Source organism: Bos indicus x Bos taurus, chromosome 28, assembly GCF_003369695.1.
Source record: "Bos indicus x Bos taurus breed Angus x Brahman F1 hybrid chromosome 28, Bos_hybrid_MaternalHap_v2.0, whole genome shotgun sequence".
In the NCBI taxonomy this organism is placed as follows: Eukaryota; Metazoa; Chordata; class Mammalia; order Artiodactyla; family Bovidae; genus Bos; species Bos indicus x Bos taurus.
Window position 1 is genome coordinate 28,376,644 of NC_040103.1, and position 16,271 is coordinate 28,392,914.

The 16,271-nt window shown below is 42.7% G+C and overlaps 1 protein-coding gene and 1 non-coding gene across 5 annotated transcripts in view; both read right to left on the reverse strand.

Moving 5' to 3' along the window:
* Nucleotides 1–1,639: 1,639 nt before the first annotated feature.
* The window catches only part of MICU1 (mitochondrial calcium uptake 1), a 216,188-nt gene continuing 201,556 nt past the window's right edge, over nt 1,640–16,271 (reverse strand). For 2 of the 4 annotated variants that reach the window (XM_027531092.1, XM_027531090.1), the window contains 2 exons: nt 3,583–3,672; nt 1,640–2,629 (listed from right to left, as the gene is read on the reverse strand). In XM_027531092.1, coding sequence (XP_027386893.1) covers nt 2,469–2,629; nt 3,583–3,672 — 251 coding nt within the window. In that variant the 3' untranslated portion in view covers nt 1,640–2,468. The remainder of the gene's footprint in view (nt 2,630–3,582; nt 3,673–16,271) is intronic. The other 2 variants (XM_027531093.1, XM_027531091.1) reach the window with 2 other exon arrangements.
* TRNAG-CCC lies at nt 14,343–14,415 on the reverse strand. The gene has a single exon. It is a non-coding gene; the product is annotated as a tRNA-Gly (tRNA).

The following is a 16,271-nucleotide window of genomic DNA, read 5'->3' on the forward strand; positions in this document are numbered from 1 at the left end:
TGGGCAAGTGATCCTTGGGAGGTAATGGTGGGGCTACTAATCTTGTCTGGAAGAGGGTCAACAAAGGGACAGTTTGATGTGACTCTTGATGGCAGAGGGAAAGGTTATCCTATCTAGGCAGAAAAACAATGGGAATAAAAGGAGAACACAAATCAGCCTTCTGTATTTCCAAACTCTGCCTATTAAAATCCTCTCAGCCTACTTATAGGCATCCTTGGTCAAAGCCTCCCTTGGGGCATCTGGTCTCTTCTGGGTGCCTTAGCTTGTGCTTCTTATCTGCACATTTGCCCTGCTGTGCCGAGGTGTGGCTCTCCCGTCTTCTTGAGCACCCGTACCTCCTCTGCTTCCTCAGGCTCTCCTAGGAGCTAACGGGAGTTCAGCTGGAATTCCATGTACCTGTGCTCTTGATGCCGGGTCTAAGATGTTGTGGGTGGGATCCTTCCCTTTCCTTCTGTGCTCTGGTTTTCAGCTTCGGTGAACGCAGGCCATTGGCAGGTCTCTCCTTGAGGGAATGAATGCCCCACATAGGCTGTGAATGGGACTCTTCTTTCAGGCTGGAGAGACAAGGACTGGGGAAGAGAGTGATTTGGGGACCATGGGACAAATTTAAGAAAAAGCTCATATTTTGCTGATCCTCAGCCCTGAGACAATGAGCAAGACAAAGGCTACACTTGGGTACCAAGAATACGTACCCCAAGAAAGCACAGACTGGAAGATACTGGCAAACTCCTTTGAGAGAGAATCTAATCTGCTCCCAGAAAAGATCTTAGGACTAGACTTATTAAACTGCTCTGGAGAAAATGCTGGGGTTGGCACAGTCCACAGGTGCAGACCCACATCTCTGCTCTTCTCCTGCTGATAAACACTCCCTACCAACTTTCAGGATTCAAAGGAAGCACTGGGCTTTTGGTATTGGGGTTCTATTACATTGGCAGTGAGACCCTATCCTGCCAGGGAGCATTACCTGGAGGTTCTGGAGGTTGGAGGTACCCTGGAGAAGAGCTGAGGGAGAGGTTTCTGGACATGGAGTAAAATCTCTAAGCCCATTAGGCTGAACCCTATCTGTCATTTTATAGTTGAGAAAACAGATGGGAAATCGCTTGCTTGCTTAAGGTCACACTGAATTAGTGGCAGAGCTAAATCCATAGAAAACACCGGTTGCTATGGACTTTTTCTTTTTTTTGGCCATGCTGCAAGGCTTGTGGGATTTTATTAATAGTTCCCTGACCATGGACTGAACCGGGGCCCTCAGCATGGGAATGTGGAGTCCTAACCCTTGGACCACCAGGGAATTCCCAGTTGCTATAGTGCTTAACACTGACATCTGCCGTACCAGATGATGTCTCATATCCCCCCACACCCCCCACCACCCCTATCTTAGTTCCTTATCGTGGGGCATGAGTGATTATGGACCACCTAACGTGGTCCAGGATGAAATGCTATCCAAACCATGTTGAAAAACGCCACCACTAACCTTCAGATACCCTCACTTTTTGTTTATGCCTGATGTGTCCTCTCAACAGGAAGAACCAGATTCTGGTAGAAAGAAAATAGGTCTCTTGCTAGCAGGATCTCAAAGCCAGTGGAGAAGTGAAATGGAAAGGGCCCTGGAGGATCCTAAAATAAAGGACACAGGAGCCTTTGTGTGTGGGGGTTGTTTATTGCAAACTGTTATAATTAAAGTGGTATTTTACAAGTGTTTTTAAGACAGAGGACAGACAGGCTCTGAGCTGGGCCTCAGCTCCAGAGGCACACACCTGGGGGGGAAATGGCACTTGCAGGGAACACGAGCTCAACTGCTGTTCACTTCGTAAGCACAGTCGTGCTGGAGTCTTCTTAGGGAGCCTGAGAGGAAAAGAAGGGGGTGGGGACAGCCATGAAGCAGCTGCTTTAAATTCCTAATCTCGCTCCATCCCCCCTGTGCACATGGCCTTTCGGAGCAGGCCTCAGAGCCACCCTGGGGACTGACACAAATCCATCCTTGGGCCCAGGCTTCCTGCCAACTCGGGGGGTCTTGGTCATCCTTGTTATCACTCATCACTGATTTCCTTTTTCTGTCAGAGGTTTCCCAAATTTGTAGCTTAAAAACACCAGCAGGAGGAGAAGCAAGGAATGTTCTTGTTAATATAAATCCAGAGCAAGACGGCTTGAGAACTGGGTGTTTCCCAGGGTTGGCAGGTATGTGGACAGTTGCCTGCATTCTTTATCCATAGGTGCTTGAACGCATAGTAGTGTTGAACATGCAAAGGGTCTGCACTTTTCGGACTTGCTCATGTTTTTGAGAACCTCTAGAGAGACTCACTGGATCAGAATCAGCCTAGCAGAATGTGGGGACAGGGGAGACTTGAATCCTAAGATCATTCCCAGGAGAACGGGAGCACTACTTCCAGAAGTAGCAGCAGGGAGGCTGTGCCAAGGCTCTGCCCAAGGAGCCTGGTGTGGAGAGGGGCTCCTTGTGCAGCTTTGGGTTACTGTTTGGGCAAAGCGAAGTCCCAGGCAGTCTCCTGTGCACATTTCCACATGGCCTGCATGAGGCGGGTGAAGCCCATGTCTTTGGGCTTCTCCAAGCCTCTCATCAGCCGTTGCTTCATGATAGAAACAAATTCCTTATTGCTCAGCTCTCCATTGCCTAAAAGAAGAGGCAAACACAACAGAGATAAGTGAAGGCCTTGAAACAAAGATGAGAAAATTCCACTGTCACATCGTGTCGGTTCCAAAGCCTAGCACTCTCTCACGGCCAAATTCAATTCTCTTGGCTAAAAGTGAATTGATTTGTGCCTTCCCTGATGTTTTCAACTGCAACTCAGTGACAATTCAGTGTAGTGTGACAGAAGTTGAATGAGACTATATTATATGTCAGGTCCTGTGCTATGCTAGATGTTGAGAATAAAGAGATAAAAATGACTTTGTCCCTTGAAATACCATCAGATCGTGGGAGAGACAAGTAAATTATTTAAGTATTATGGTAGACGTCATAATGGGGTAAACAGAGGATGCTACGGGGCACAGAGGAGGAATGTCTAGCTCAGGATGGGGAGGGTACAATTACAGATCAGTAAAGACTTCCTGGAGGTGACTCTTAAGTTGACTCCCAAAGGATGAGCAGGAATTGGCCACACACAGGGGAGTGAGACGGGGGAGGCATTTCAGTGGTGGTTATAGCACAAGCAAAGGCACAGGCAGGAAGCAGTCCAGCTGCTGGAGAACCACACTGAGTGAGGTGTTGCTGGACACAGAGGTGCAGGCAGGGTCAGGAAACCAACGAGGCAGGCAGGGACACAGGTCCCTAAGGAGCCTGCATCCTCCTTAAAGGGTTTGTACTTTATCTTCAGGGCAGGAAAGGAGGACTGCAAGAAGGGAGGAAGATGTAGTTAGATTTTCATTTTGGATGGATTTCTGGCTGGCTGATGATGGCGATGGCCTGGAGAATGGCACAGCTGGAGTATGGGAGCCAGTTCAGAAGCTGCTGTGACAGTCTCGGCTGGTACACTGGAGCTATCTGCAAGGTTCCGTCAGAAACAGTGTCTACGCCAAGGGCAGTAAGCTCGGTTTTCCTGCCGGACTCCAGAGGGCCCCACTTACCATCACAGTCAAAGAGCGCAAACACCACATCGCACACGTGATCTGAGAGTTCCACTTTAGCCACTGTCCTGGCTACCTGCTGCATGGTCACTGAAAGAAGAAAGACATTGAGTTAGCCCAGCAGAGGGACTTTCGTTTTGCTTTCTCTGAATGGAAGGATAAAAATATTCCATCATAGTAAAAATTTTCAGATGTATTTGTGATAATTCAGTTTTTAATCCATAACCACCCTTCCTTTTCACTTCAGGTTCCTTTTTTTTCTATTGCTGCCACACTTTAGGAGGTATATATAATTAAGTAAGAATGCCTGATAATAATTCATAGGGAAAGTAGATAAGAGGTTACCAACAGCTGGGAAGTTAGTGGTTAATAGGTATAGATTTACCATTTGGGGTGATGGAGAATTTTTGGAATAGTATTGATGGTTGTACAACATTGTGAATGTAATGAATGCCACTGACATACTTTAAAAATGACTTAAATGGCAGCTTTTGTTATATATATTTTACCATAATAAAATTTTTAAAAGTTAAAATCCACATAGTATTTAAGGATGGAATTCTAAGTCTCAAGCATATAGTGGTGGCTTTTCTAATAACTTATTACCAGAAGAGTGCCTTGCCAAAAAGTAAAGAATATCTGATATTATTATAGTCTCCATCTTGGCATTTCCCTCTCACTGGAAAGAACACAGTAACAAAAAGTTAAGGAAATAATGAGGCAGCCAAAGGACCGGGAGGTGAGAAACAAGGAGGCTAGTCTGACTGCACTGAGGCTTCACCACCAGTTATTGATGAACAGCGGAAATGCACAGCTGAGCTCCTGCCCCTCCTCCTGACAGGTTTGCCATCACTCACTTTGTTTCTCCCAACTGTGCCCCTTGAGAGAAGCAGTGGTCCCCACCTCGCTAGATCAGAATAGTTTTTTCTTTTTCTTTTTCCAGACTTCATCAGAAAATCTCTTCTCTCCTGCCATTTTCTCTTTGACATTTACTGTTAAACACTAGCAATCATGTGAAAATTGGTTCTCATGAAAAACAAGCCAGGAAGGAAATTAGGCGATTTCCCCTGCCTTCTCTGCCATTTATCCTCAAGCTTGATCTAGCTACATCTAGAAATTATGTTATTGCTTATAGACACACTCTTAAGTGAGGTAAAACTAAGAGGAGAGAAAAAGATGAATTTCTATTCATGAATCAACTAGCAACGAAGTGTTTGTATCTATAAACCTCAGATTTGTGTGTGCTCAGTCGCTAAGTCCTGTTTGATTCTTTGTGACCCCAGGGATTGCAGCCTGCCAGACTCCTCTGTCCACTGCTGCTTCCAGAAGCAACGTAAACTTTTCAAAGTCAGCGTGTTTTCTCTGCTTATTTCATTCCTATAATTTCAGTTCTTTCTTGTCATTTTTTTTCTGCATTTGATCTCTCATTTCACCTCTGTGCCTCCATGCATTCTCCACCGTGCTCTCAAGGTCGTCTGATACAAACGCCAGAACAAGGCAGAGGAGCAAGGTGACGCAGGAGGAAAACTGTGCTTGCAGTCATAAGACCTGAGCTCTAGTCTTGGCTCCACCAACTTGCTCGTGTGACCCTGATGGAGTTATGTGATCTCTTTGGATACAATTTCTCATATCCAAAAGAGGAGATGCCACAAGATAACTGCTAAGGTGGCTTAGTAGTGCAAAGAGTGGTTCACTGGCGTTTTCCAGAATCTGAGGGCGAGAGACAGGAGTGGAGGGACACAGAAATAGCTGAGGATCTTGTGTGGTGAAGGACAGAAGAAAGGCATAAAGGCCACAAGCTGGGCTGTGCCTGTGTCCACAGTCTCTGGCTGGAGGGGACTGGGCTGCTCACAGGGCGTGAAGGGCTTTAGGTTCTTTAGGAAGTGCTCACACTGCACTTCCTCCCAGGACATGAGTTAGCATGAAAGAGGAATCATCATCCCTCGGAACTACAAGACTTAAGCAGACTATCTACTGTGTGGATGTTCATGAGATGTAGTCAAGTGCTGCCAGGGGAGACGGGGCCTCTATCAGACTGTGGAAGTTTTAGGGTTTAGAAACTTCTCCTGGTAGATCTGGACACTTTATTTTCTCAGCTGGCTCAGGCAGAACCAATTCCTGCTAACTAAATGGCCTGGGGAAGGAAGAGAAAGCAGAAGGCCAATTTGCAAGGAAAACAGTAACTGTTAAGAGAACTAAAGGGATAACAGCTGGTCATTATACTTCTCAGTAGGAAAATCTACTAAGGAAACAATTCACCTCAGAAGATTGCTCAGTGAAAAGAGAATAAGATCAGAAGACCCTGGGTGCTCTCAAATTGTGGTCATTTACCAGACTACCCTATGCAGCCACAGAAATGTGTCCTGAAAAGCGGTTCAAAACCTGCTCCATATTAGATAAATACGGACACTTTATGTTAACCATTCCTTTCTCTGCCAATGTTTGTTAACCATGCCCTTTTCACATCAATACCACACCTGTTTTAACTGATAACTACACCTCTTTTTCTCTCAGTTCTCGCAGGGCAGAGTGCCCATCATCAATTCTTCTTGATGCTCCCAGTGCCCATCCTATTCCCTATGAAGATGGACCTTCTCCTCTAAATAAACCATTAAATAAATAATATTCAATGTCAGTGAGAGCTCTTGGCTTTTTCAGGTGAAAAGGTCACTGAAGTGGTATTAAGTGGTTGCAGAACAGGGACTTCTCGAATCCACAGGTGAGAATGCCTCATTACAAAGGCCATCTCTCAACAGAACAGTTACAGAGTATGTTTCATCTCACGTGGAGAGGGCTCGAATGCCCTCTGTACTACAGGAGGAAAACAGGGCTGCTGAGGTATTCAAACCACTGGGATGTTACCAGCCAGCAAAGGGCCTGGCTGGGGTGCCCTTTCACTGTCTGAGATCCTCAGACAGGGCCCCATGGTGTGAATCAGAGCAGTGGAACATTAAACTAGCTGGTGAGCTCCAGCCAAGAGTACTGGGGACAAGTAGGGTGACAGATTACAAGCCAAGTGCTTGACAGCTGGTCCCGAGAGCTGGTTCATTCAGATTTGCTTCCACATCTCTGAACCACAAAGTCATAATTAAATCACAGCAAGAACAATCCCCCACCACTTCTGCCCCAGATCTCAGCTTCTCCATGCAGACCAGTTGTTGGTACTGGAATGTGGGCCTCACCTATTTAATGATGCTAACTGATGGATGATTGGGATTCTAATCTGAAAGATATCCCTATGGAGCATGAAATCCCCCTGGAGAAGGCCTAGGTTTCCAAGGCCTATCTATTCCTTTGATATAAATCTGCTCCAGTTGCCTGAACAATATATGGGCATGAGACTGGGTGATTTCTACTAGATTGGGATGGGGAGGAATTTGCAGAAGCAGGCTCACTGGCACTCAAAAATGTGTTAACCATCTGGCTCTTTGAAAAGTCTAAGCAGAATCTGAGATGCGCCAGGTCCCCAGATTACTCTCTGGCATAGTCCATGACTGGACAATTCAGCAGCACAAAGAAATACATACTGAGTTTGTGTGACTATAATGTCAGAAGCTATATTACACAAAACTATCTATTCACAACAGTACTCAAACAGAGGAAAGGAGAGTTCTGGAGGGATAAGAGCCCAAATATCCATTTGGAATCAGAGAATCTTAGAACTGGAAGAGACCTCAGAAGAAAGATAAAATGCAAAGAATTTGAATAACTTGCTCAACGTTATTCAAAGGGCCACAAAGCTAGCTGGTAGCAGGGCTGTGCCTAGAATCTAGGTCTCCTGACTTTCAGCCCATGCTTTTTCCTATACACACTGGGCTCACTCCATCCCTTATGTGGACAGTGGATCCCCCCATGAATCTGTCACTCTATTTTTTTTGTGGGGGGAGGGCATGCCATGCAACTTACGGGATCTTAGTTCCCTGACTAGCAACTGAATCTGTGTTCTTGGCAGTGAAAGTGTGGAGTCTCAACCAGAGGACCACCAGGAAATTCCCAGGAATCTCTCATTATAAGTTAAGAGAAAGAACTCAGGTGGAAGAAAAGCCAAAATATGAATTACTCCTCGCTAGTGGGCAGGGATGAATAACTGAATAATAACTAGGGGTTGTGAAGAGCCAGCACTGTAGTCTGACCACAGATCTGATGTCCTGTATGATGGAAGACATCAGTATTCCCTTGGAACATATACTGACAATGTTAGGGACAACTTGAAAGGTTTACTAAAATGCAACCCAATGAAAAGCATATGAAATAAAGGTGGCCCTGGGAGTTCTGCCTGTGATGCATAAATTGAGCTGTGCACAGCGTGACCCAATTAGGAGCTGCCTGTCTCTTCCTAATGCAAAGGCGTTTGGAAAGGTGATACGCCAAGTTGGGTTGACAGTCTCTAGCTGTGTGGCCATGTGATGGTTCCTGTCTTCCTGGACCGTAGTGGAGAAAATCAAAAGCTGGCTTGTGACAGCCAAGGTTAAGTGAGGGAGACATTTCTGCTTCAGCTCTGAAAAGGCTTATGATGTAGAGGTCTTAGTTTCTTAAGTCCATCCCTGGATGGCTTCGGGGAAGGTGAGGACAGGGGGAAGGATTTTCCTTTAAAGAGCACTTGTCCTTTCTTTTGCATCTTCTTCCAGGGTACTTTGGCTAATACAACACACACATTTCAACCTGACTGAAGGAGGGGGGCGGTGGGAAGGAAAGGACAACATTTAGGATAACAAGCAATTTCAGGAGCCAAGAGTAACGCAGTACACTAATAATGAAAACTGTAACACTCTGTGTTATGCACAGTGCTTCCGAGCCACAGGCAGGTTGACCAGCTCTGTGTGCTCAGGCCGTCCACCTGTCAGAGGTGATGCTGGTGATCCTGGCTCTTAAATACTGGTATATGCCAGAAAAAAAACTGTGGCCAGGTTTTCTGAACCTCAGAGCATCCTTCCAGATGACTGTTTCAACAGGCTTACATGCTTAACCTAGTAAAACTGGTTGACAGGAAGGTTTATTGCCATTGTCCAGTACTGTATCTGGTGTCATTAAAAATGCTCATCACATTTGTCCACAAAAGGCAAGCATTTCTACCAGCTCCATTAGGCAGTGATTTCAGGTGCCACATTCAGAAGGCAATCACAGTTCAGTGGGGGAGACCATACATATCATTAAGATTGTGAAACATATAGGAGAATTATCAGACATATTAACAGACACACATGGGTTACAGTGGAATAGTTTGTATTTGGTTAGAGGTACATTTTGGATCCTCATTCCAAAGGATTAAAGAGACAGACTGCTCCAGATATGGCATGTAAAGTAGTAAGTAGTAGGTGGTGGAGGAATCAGTTTGAGTAAGGACTGGAAGCAGGAAAGGAGGCTAATGCCCGACTAGACAGCTTGAACAGAGGTGCAGGTGGGGATGAGAGCATTAGGATAGATTTGCCATCAGGACAGACTGGCAAGGGGCCAGTCAAGTCTCCTTGCAGGGAAACCTTTATAACACAGCCAGGTCTTACCTCGAGACCAATTTACCATGTTACCAAAATTTACCATATTTGCTTTTCCTTCTTTGACTCTTTTAAATTTTCATTATTTTTTATTTTAAAAAGTTATTTTTCATTATATAATACGTTTAGTTGTTTGAAATTCAAATGGTACAAAAGGGTTGAAGTCTCCCTCTCAATGTCCCTTCCCCCTCCAGATGTTGTCCGGAAGCAACGAACATCTCCAGTTTCCCTAGAAATATTTTATAGATAGAAAATCAAATATTTATTCTTCACTTCTTCCCACAAAATGATTTAAATACATGGTTTTCCTTGACTCATTTAACAACATATCTAAGAAATAATTCCATTCCAATAGATAAGCAATTCCTTTTTGACAGGTGCACAGCATTCCACCAAGAGCACGTGTCATTATTTAGATAACCACTTCTTTATATTATTCTAACCTCAATCTTGGAAGTGGCTTTTATGCTTGCTTTGCAAAATTACTTCCTTGGTGGGCTACAGTTGTCAGCCTCAAGAGAGTCTGAATCTCTGATAACTAAAGTTGAAAGCAACTGAGATATTTAAGTTCAGCTTGCTGAAATGATACAAAAGGCTAAATACACTTCATCTTAACAAGTGTCTTATCAAAACTGCAGAGGTCTCTAAGGGCAGTAGCCTCTGAAGCCCCTGCAAAGCAGCGCTTGCATTAAATACTAACCTCTATACTTCCCCAGTTGGTGTAATTTATTTCTGATCCTTTTCATAGCAGGATATAATGCTGCTGATGTTCTTGTCTCTTTAGGTGGGTGTTTTGGTGGTTTATCTTACCCTCTTTCCTCTCTCCTTCAATGGTAATCATGAGTCCCTAAAGCAGCTCTCCTTCTCCTTGGGGCACTTATAAATAATTTCACTAAATCACAACATATTCAAAGCAACAGAGGTAAGCCAGAATCAATCTTTAGAACTGCTAAGTGACTTTAAATTTTGGGGAAAATAAATTAGTTCTCTGCAGAGAGAGAAAGTGCCTCATAAAGCAAACATTTCTTTCAGAATTTGAGCTTCTGTGCCTACAGTATGAATACTTTTGTTTTAAAAATTGATGCCTTTGTCTTAAATGAATGGAATCCTGGCAAGCACTCTCCTTCACACATAAACGTTCTTACAAAATGAAATAATGAACTGAAGCACAGGAGCCTGCCTCCCACAAACTTTAAAAGAATTTATAAGGACTTTCCTAGAGGTCCAGTGGTTAAGATTGTGCGTCCACTGCAGGGGATACAGGTTCAATCCTTGGTCAGGGAACTAAGATCCTGAATGCTTGGCAGCATGGCCAATAAATAAATAAATTAAAAAAATACAAGAATTTACAAAATAGGAGCTTTTTCCCCATAACCTCTTCTCCACACATCTTTATGACATTCCCATTTCCTGTCTTCATGCATCTGGGGATGCTCTCCCGTACATTCTTGCTGTAAACTTTCCCCCATTTTCGTCTTCTCATAAAAGCACTGAGTCACCTATAGAATTCTCTAGACCCTTCTAGTGGCAGTGAGTGCTATGCACTTGACAGAACAGTGGTATGGAAGTGAATGAACTGGAATCTCTGGTCTCAGTTTTGTATCACACTAGCTGTGATTTGAGCAAGCCATTTTCCTTCAAGTGTAATTAAAGAAGTTAAAAACAAGGAAGTGAGGGTTTAAGTAAAATGATTTCTAAGCTCCCTTTAAGCCCTAAAATTTTATGACTGACATGTTAACATCCTTTTAGATAACATGGCTTAGATGAATTAAAATGTGCATATCTTCAGAAGTCCTCAAAAGAATTTAACTGGTAATTTCTGGAATTACAGCTGGTATGGTGGGTAGAATTTTGAGATGGTCCTCAAGATCCCCACACCCTGTAAAATCTCCTCTCCTTGAAAGTGGGCAAGACCTGTGAATAGGACGTGATACCACTCTTGTGATTAGGTTACTTTATATGGATAAGGCAATGGGATAGTCATTCTCATGATTACAATTATGTAAGAACCCATCTCGCACACTGAGGAAAAAGATTCTCCTGCTGGCTTTGAAGAAGTGAGCTGCCATACTGTAAGAGGACCACATGGCAAGGAACTGCAGTGGCCTGCTGAGAGCGACAGCCAGTATGAAAAAGGAACCTCAGTCCTACACCCAAAAGGAGCTGAGTTCTGCCAAGAACCCAAATAAGCTTAGAAGAGGACTGTCTGTGAACTCCAGATGAGAAAGCAGTCCTACTGATGCCTTGATTTCCGTCTTGTTAAAGACTTTGAGCAGAGAACCCAGTTACACTGTGCCTGACTCTCTGACTTATGAAAACTAGTATGATAAACAGGTGGTATTTTAAGCTGCAAATTTGTTGTAATTTGTTATAAGCAACAAAGTAGGGAAGGTATTTATGGTTGGGAATGTCCTTTAGAGATTCCTCAAATAATACTTTATATACAGCTATGCTCATTCTAGGTACATTTTATGGAACTGTCACTTTTCTGCAAGTACTATACCAAGCTTTATGAATCAGCTCTTATCAAGGCACTAGCCAAGATCTAATTAAGTTTTAGATTTCTTAACAAGAAAATAAATTAAAACTGCCACCATTCTTTTGGGAATTCAACAGCCTTGCTCTGATTTCAAATGTATTTGATAATTATAAGTCAGTTCATTTTCACAGATTTGGATACAGCTTTAGGCTACAACATGTTCCTTAAAATATTACTACATTCAGTTAAAAGCTGATTTAGTTACAGAGTTTCAAATCTGGAAGAATGCTTGGCAATATTTAGTATAACATCTAACCTGAGGTCAGAGAAATTGTGATTTGCCCATGTGTCAAGGAAAGTAATGACAAGGGAAGGTGTCATACTCCTCTTGTCCTCCCCCTCACCCTAGGCTTTTATTAGAGAATTATACCATCCTTTTCAGGATCTGATCAGGTTAAAAATTAATTCACTCATTTATTCAACATTAATTAAATATCTACTATATATAAATAATTATTCTAGGCTCAGAGCAGGACACAAAGATGTGGAAAACATGGTTCTTGTCCTCAAGAATTTACAGTCTAGTAGACAATTACCCTTTGATTGCTACAGATACTAGAGATATTGATAGGGCATAGATAGTCCTAGGAACAGGGCTTCCCTGGTGGCTCAGATGGTAAAGAATCTGCCTGCAATGCAGGAGACCTGGGTTTGATCCCTGGGTCCTGAAGATGCCCTGGAGAAGGGAATGGCTTACCCACTCTAGTATTGTTGCCTGGAGAATTCCATGGACAGAGGAGCCTGGTGGGTTACAGTCCATGGGGTCACAAAGAGTCAGATATGACTGAGTGACACACACACACACACACACACACACACACACACACAGTCCTAGGAATAGATAAGTTAAATAATGAAAACTGGAGATACTAAGGGAACATTTCATGCAAAGATGGGCACAATAAAGGACAGAAACAGCAAAGACCTAAGAGAAGCAGAAGAGATTTAAAAAAGGTGGCAAGAATATACAAAAGGTATATTCTTCTGTGTATTCTTGACTATACAAAAAAGGTCTTAATGACCCAGATAACTGTGATATAGTCACTCACCTAGAGACAGAAATCCTGGGGTGTGAAGTTAAGTGGGCCTGAGGAAGCATTGCTATGAACAAACCTAGTGGAGGTGATAGAATTCTAGATGAGCTATTTAAAATCCTAAAAGATGATGCTGTTAAAGTGCTGCACTCAATATGCCTGCAAATTTGCAAAACTCAGCAGTGGACCCAGGACTGGAAATGTCAGTTTTCATTCTAATCCCAAAGAAAGGCAATGCCAAAGAATGTTTAAACCGTTGTACAATTATGCTCATTTCACATGTTAGCAAGGTAATGTTCAAAATCCTACAAGTTAGGTTTTAGTAGTACATTAACCAAGAACTTCCAGATGTACAAGCTGGATTTAGAAAAGGCAGAGGAACCAGAGATCAAATTGCCAACATCCGTTGAATCATAGAAAAAGCAAAAGAATTTCAGAAAAACATCTACTTCTGCTTCACTGACTACGTGAAAGCCTTTGACTGTGTAGATTACAACAAACTGTGGAAAATTCTTAAAGACATGGGAATACTAAACCATCTTACCTGTCTCCTGAGAAACCTGTATGCAGGTCAAGAAGCAACAGGTAGAACCAGACATGAAACAGCAGACTGGTTCCAAATTGGGGAAGGAGTATGTCAAGGCTGTATACTTCACTCTGCTTATTTAAGTTCACAGAGTACATCATGCAAAATGCCAGGCTGGATGAATCACAAGCTTGAATCAAGATTGCCAAGAGAAATATCAACAATCTCAGATAGGCAGATGATACTATTCTAATGGCAGAGAGTGAAGAGGAACAAAGAGCCTCTTGATGAGGGTGAAACAGAACAGTGAAAAAGCTAGCTTAAAATTCAACATTCAAAAAACTAAGATCATGGCATCCGGTCCCATCAGTTCATGGCAAAGAGATGGGGAAAAAGTGAAAACAATGACAGATTTTATTTTCTTGGGCTCCAAAGTTACTGAGAATGGTGACCACAGCCATGAAATTAAAAGACACTTGCTCCTTGAAAGAAAAGCTGTGACAAACCTAGACATCGAATTAAAAAGCAAAGACATCACTTTGCCGACAAAGGTGTGTATATTCAAAGCTATGGTTTTTCCAGTAGTCATGCATGGATGTGAGAGCTGGACCATAAAGAAGGCTGAGTGCTGAAGAATTACTGCTGGAGGAGACTCTTGAGAGTCCCTTGGACAGCAAGGAGATCAAACCATTCAATCCTAAAGGCAGTCAGTCCTGAATACTCATTGGAAGGATGGATGCTGAAGCTGAAGTTCTAATACTTTGGCCACCTGATGTGAAGAGCTGACTCCCTGGAAAAAACTTCAATGCTGGGAAAGATTGAAGGCAGGAGAAGAAGGGGACAACAGAGGATGAGATGATTGGATGGCATCACTGACTCGATGGACCTAAGTTTGAGCAAACTCTGGGAGATAGTGAAGGACAGGGAAAACTGGCGTGCTGAAGTCAATGGGGCTGCAAAGAGATGCGTACGACAGTGAATGAACAGTGAAAATCAATGCCTTCTGAAAGCAATAATCCCAGGATATTTTAGATGAATGATGAATTTTAGGAGAAACTAAAAGCTCCAATCTTCCTCATTAAAAACAAAGCAACTTACAACTTCTTTATTCCTTTTTTCTGATTTTTATTTGGCTGCACTGGGTCTTGGTTGCAGTATGTGGGATCTAATTCCCTGACCAGGGATTGAACCTGGGCCCCCTGCATTGGGAGTGCAGAGTCTTAGCCACTGGACCACCAGAGAAATCACAACAACTTCTAAATTAATACAAATCTCAAAAAGTGGCTGAAAAAAGCAGTAGATACTACTTTCCAAGAGAACAAACAGTAAGCCATATCAGGGTCTAGGGTGATATTTTAAAAAATAACTTTTTGCCAAATTGCCATATCCGGAGAGGATGTTTCTAATCTATTAGCTCCTTACTTAACTGAAGATAAATAGACAGAGGAAAGTCAGTACTTTGGGGTTGAAAACAGAACAGGTGGCTGTCTATAGTCATAATTTCAATCTAGTATAATAATAAAGGATTAAGTTCAGTTCAGTTCAGTTGCTCAGTAGTGTCCAACTCTTTGTGACCCCGTGGACTACAGCATGCAGGCTTTCCCGTCCATCACCAACTCCTGGAGCTTGCTCAAACTCTCGTCCATCAAGTCGGTGATACTATCCAACCATCTCATCATCTGTCTTCCCCTTCTCCTCCTGCCTTCAATCTTTCCAAGCATCAGGGTCTTTTCCAACGAGTCAGTTCTCTGCATCAGGTAGCCAAAGTATTGGGGCTTCAGCTTCAGCATCAGTCCTTCCAATGAATATTCAGGACTGATTTCCTTTAGGATAGACTGGTTGGATCTCCTTGCAGTCCAACGGACTCTCAAGAGTCTTCACCAACACCACAGTTCAAAAACATCAATTCTTTGTCACTCAGCTTTCTTTATAGATGAGAGCATTTGTGCAGTAATTTGAACATTCTCTGGCATTGCCTTTCTTTGGGATTATAATGAAAACTGACCTTTTCCAGTCCTGTGGCCACTGCTGAGTTTTCCAAATTTGCTGGCATATTGAGTGCAGCATTTTAACAGCATCATCTTTTAGAATTTGAAATAGCTCAGCTGGAATTCCATCACCTCCACTAGCTTTGTTTATAGTGATGCTTCCTTCCTAAGGTCCACTTGACTTTGCATTCTAAGATGTCTGGCTCTAGGCGAGTGATCACACCATCATGATTATCTGGGTCACGAAGATCTTTTTTGTATAGTTCTTCTGTGTATCCTTGCCACCTCTTAATATCTTCAGCTTCTGTTAGGTCCACACTGTTTCTGTCCTTTATTGTGCTCATTTTTGCATGAAATGTTCCCTTGGTATCTCTAATTTTCTTGAAGAGATCTTCAGTCTTTCCCATAATATTGTTTTCCTCTACTTCTTTGCATTGATCGCTGAGGAAGGCTTTCTTATCTCTCTGTGCTATTCTTTGGAACTCTGCATTCAAATGGTTTATCTTTCCTTTTCTCCTTTGCCTTTTGCTTCTCTTCTTTTCTCATCTATTTGTAAGGTCTCCTCAGACAACCATTTTGCCTTTTTGCATTTCTTTTTCTTGGGGATGGTCTTCTTCACTGCCTCCTGTACAATGTCACGAACCTCCGTCCATAGTTCTTCAGGCACTCTATCAGATCTAATCCCTTGAATTTATTTCTCACTCCCACTGTATAATTGTAAGGCATTTGATTTAGGTCATATCTGAATGGTCTAGTGGTTTTCCCTACTTTCTTCAATATAGGATTATCTCATTTGATTCTCTCAGTGGCTTGAAGCAAGGAGTCTATATCACCACTCTACAGATCAGGAAACTGAAGTCTGAAAGCTTCAGTGATTCGTTCAAAGACAGAAAGCTAGTGAGTTACAGTGACTCAAAATCAGGTTTGAGTTTAAAACCAGAATTTATGCTTACAAACTTCTTGAGTATATTTAACTTTCAATAAGTGCTAGATGTTGGAAGTGTCTCTGAAAGTATAATAAAACACTGCCACACCTACAAGTAGAGGTGATAAGGAACACCTGGATCGTTAGAAGTTCAGGAGTCCACATCTGTATATCCTATAATCTGA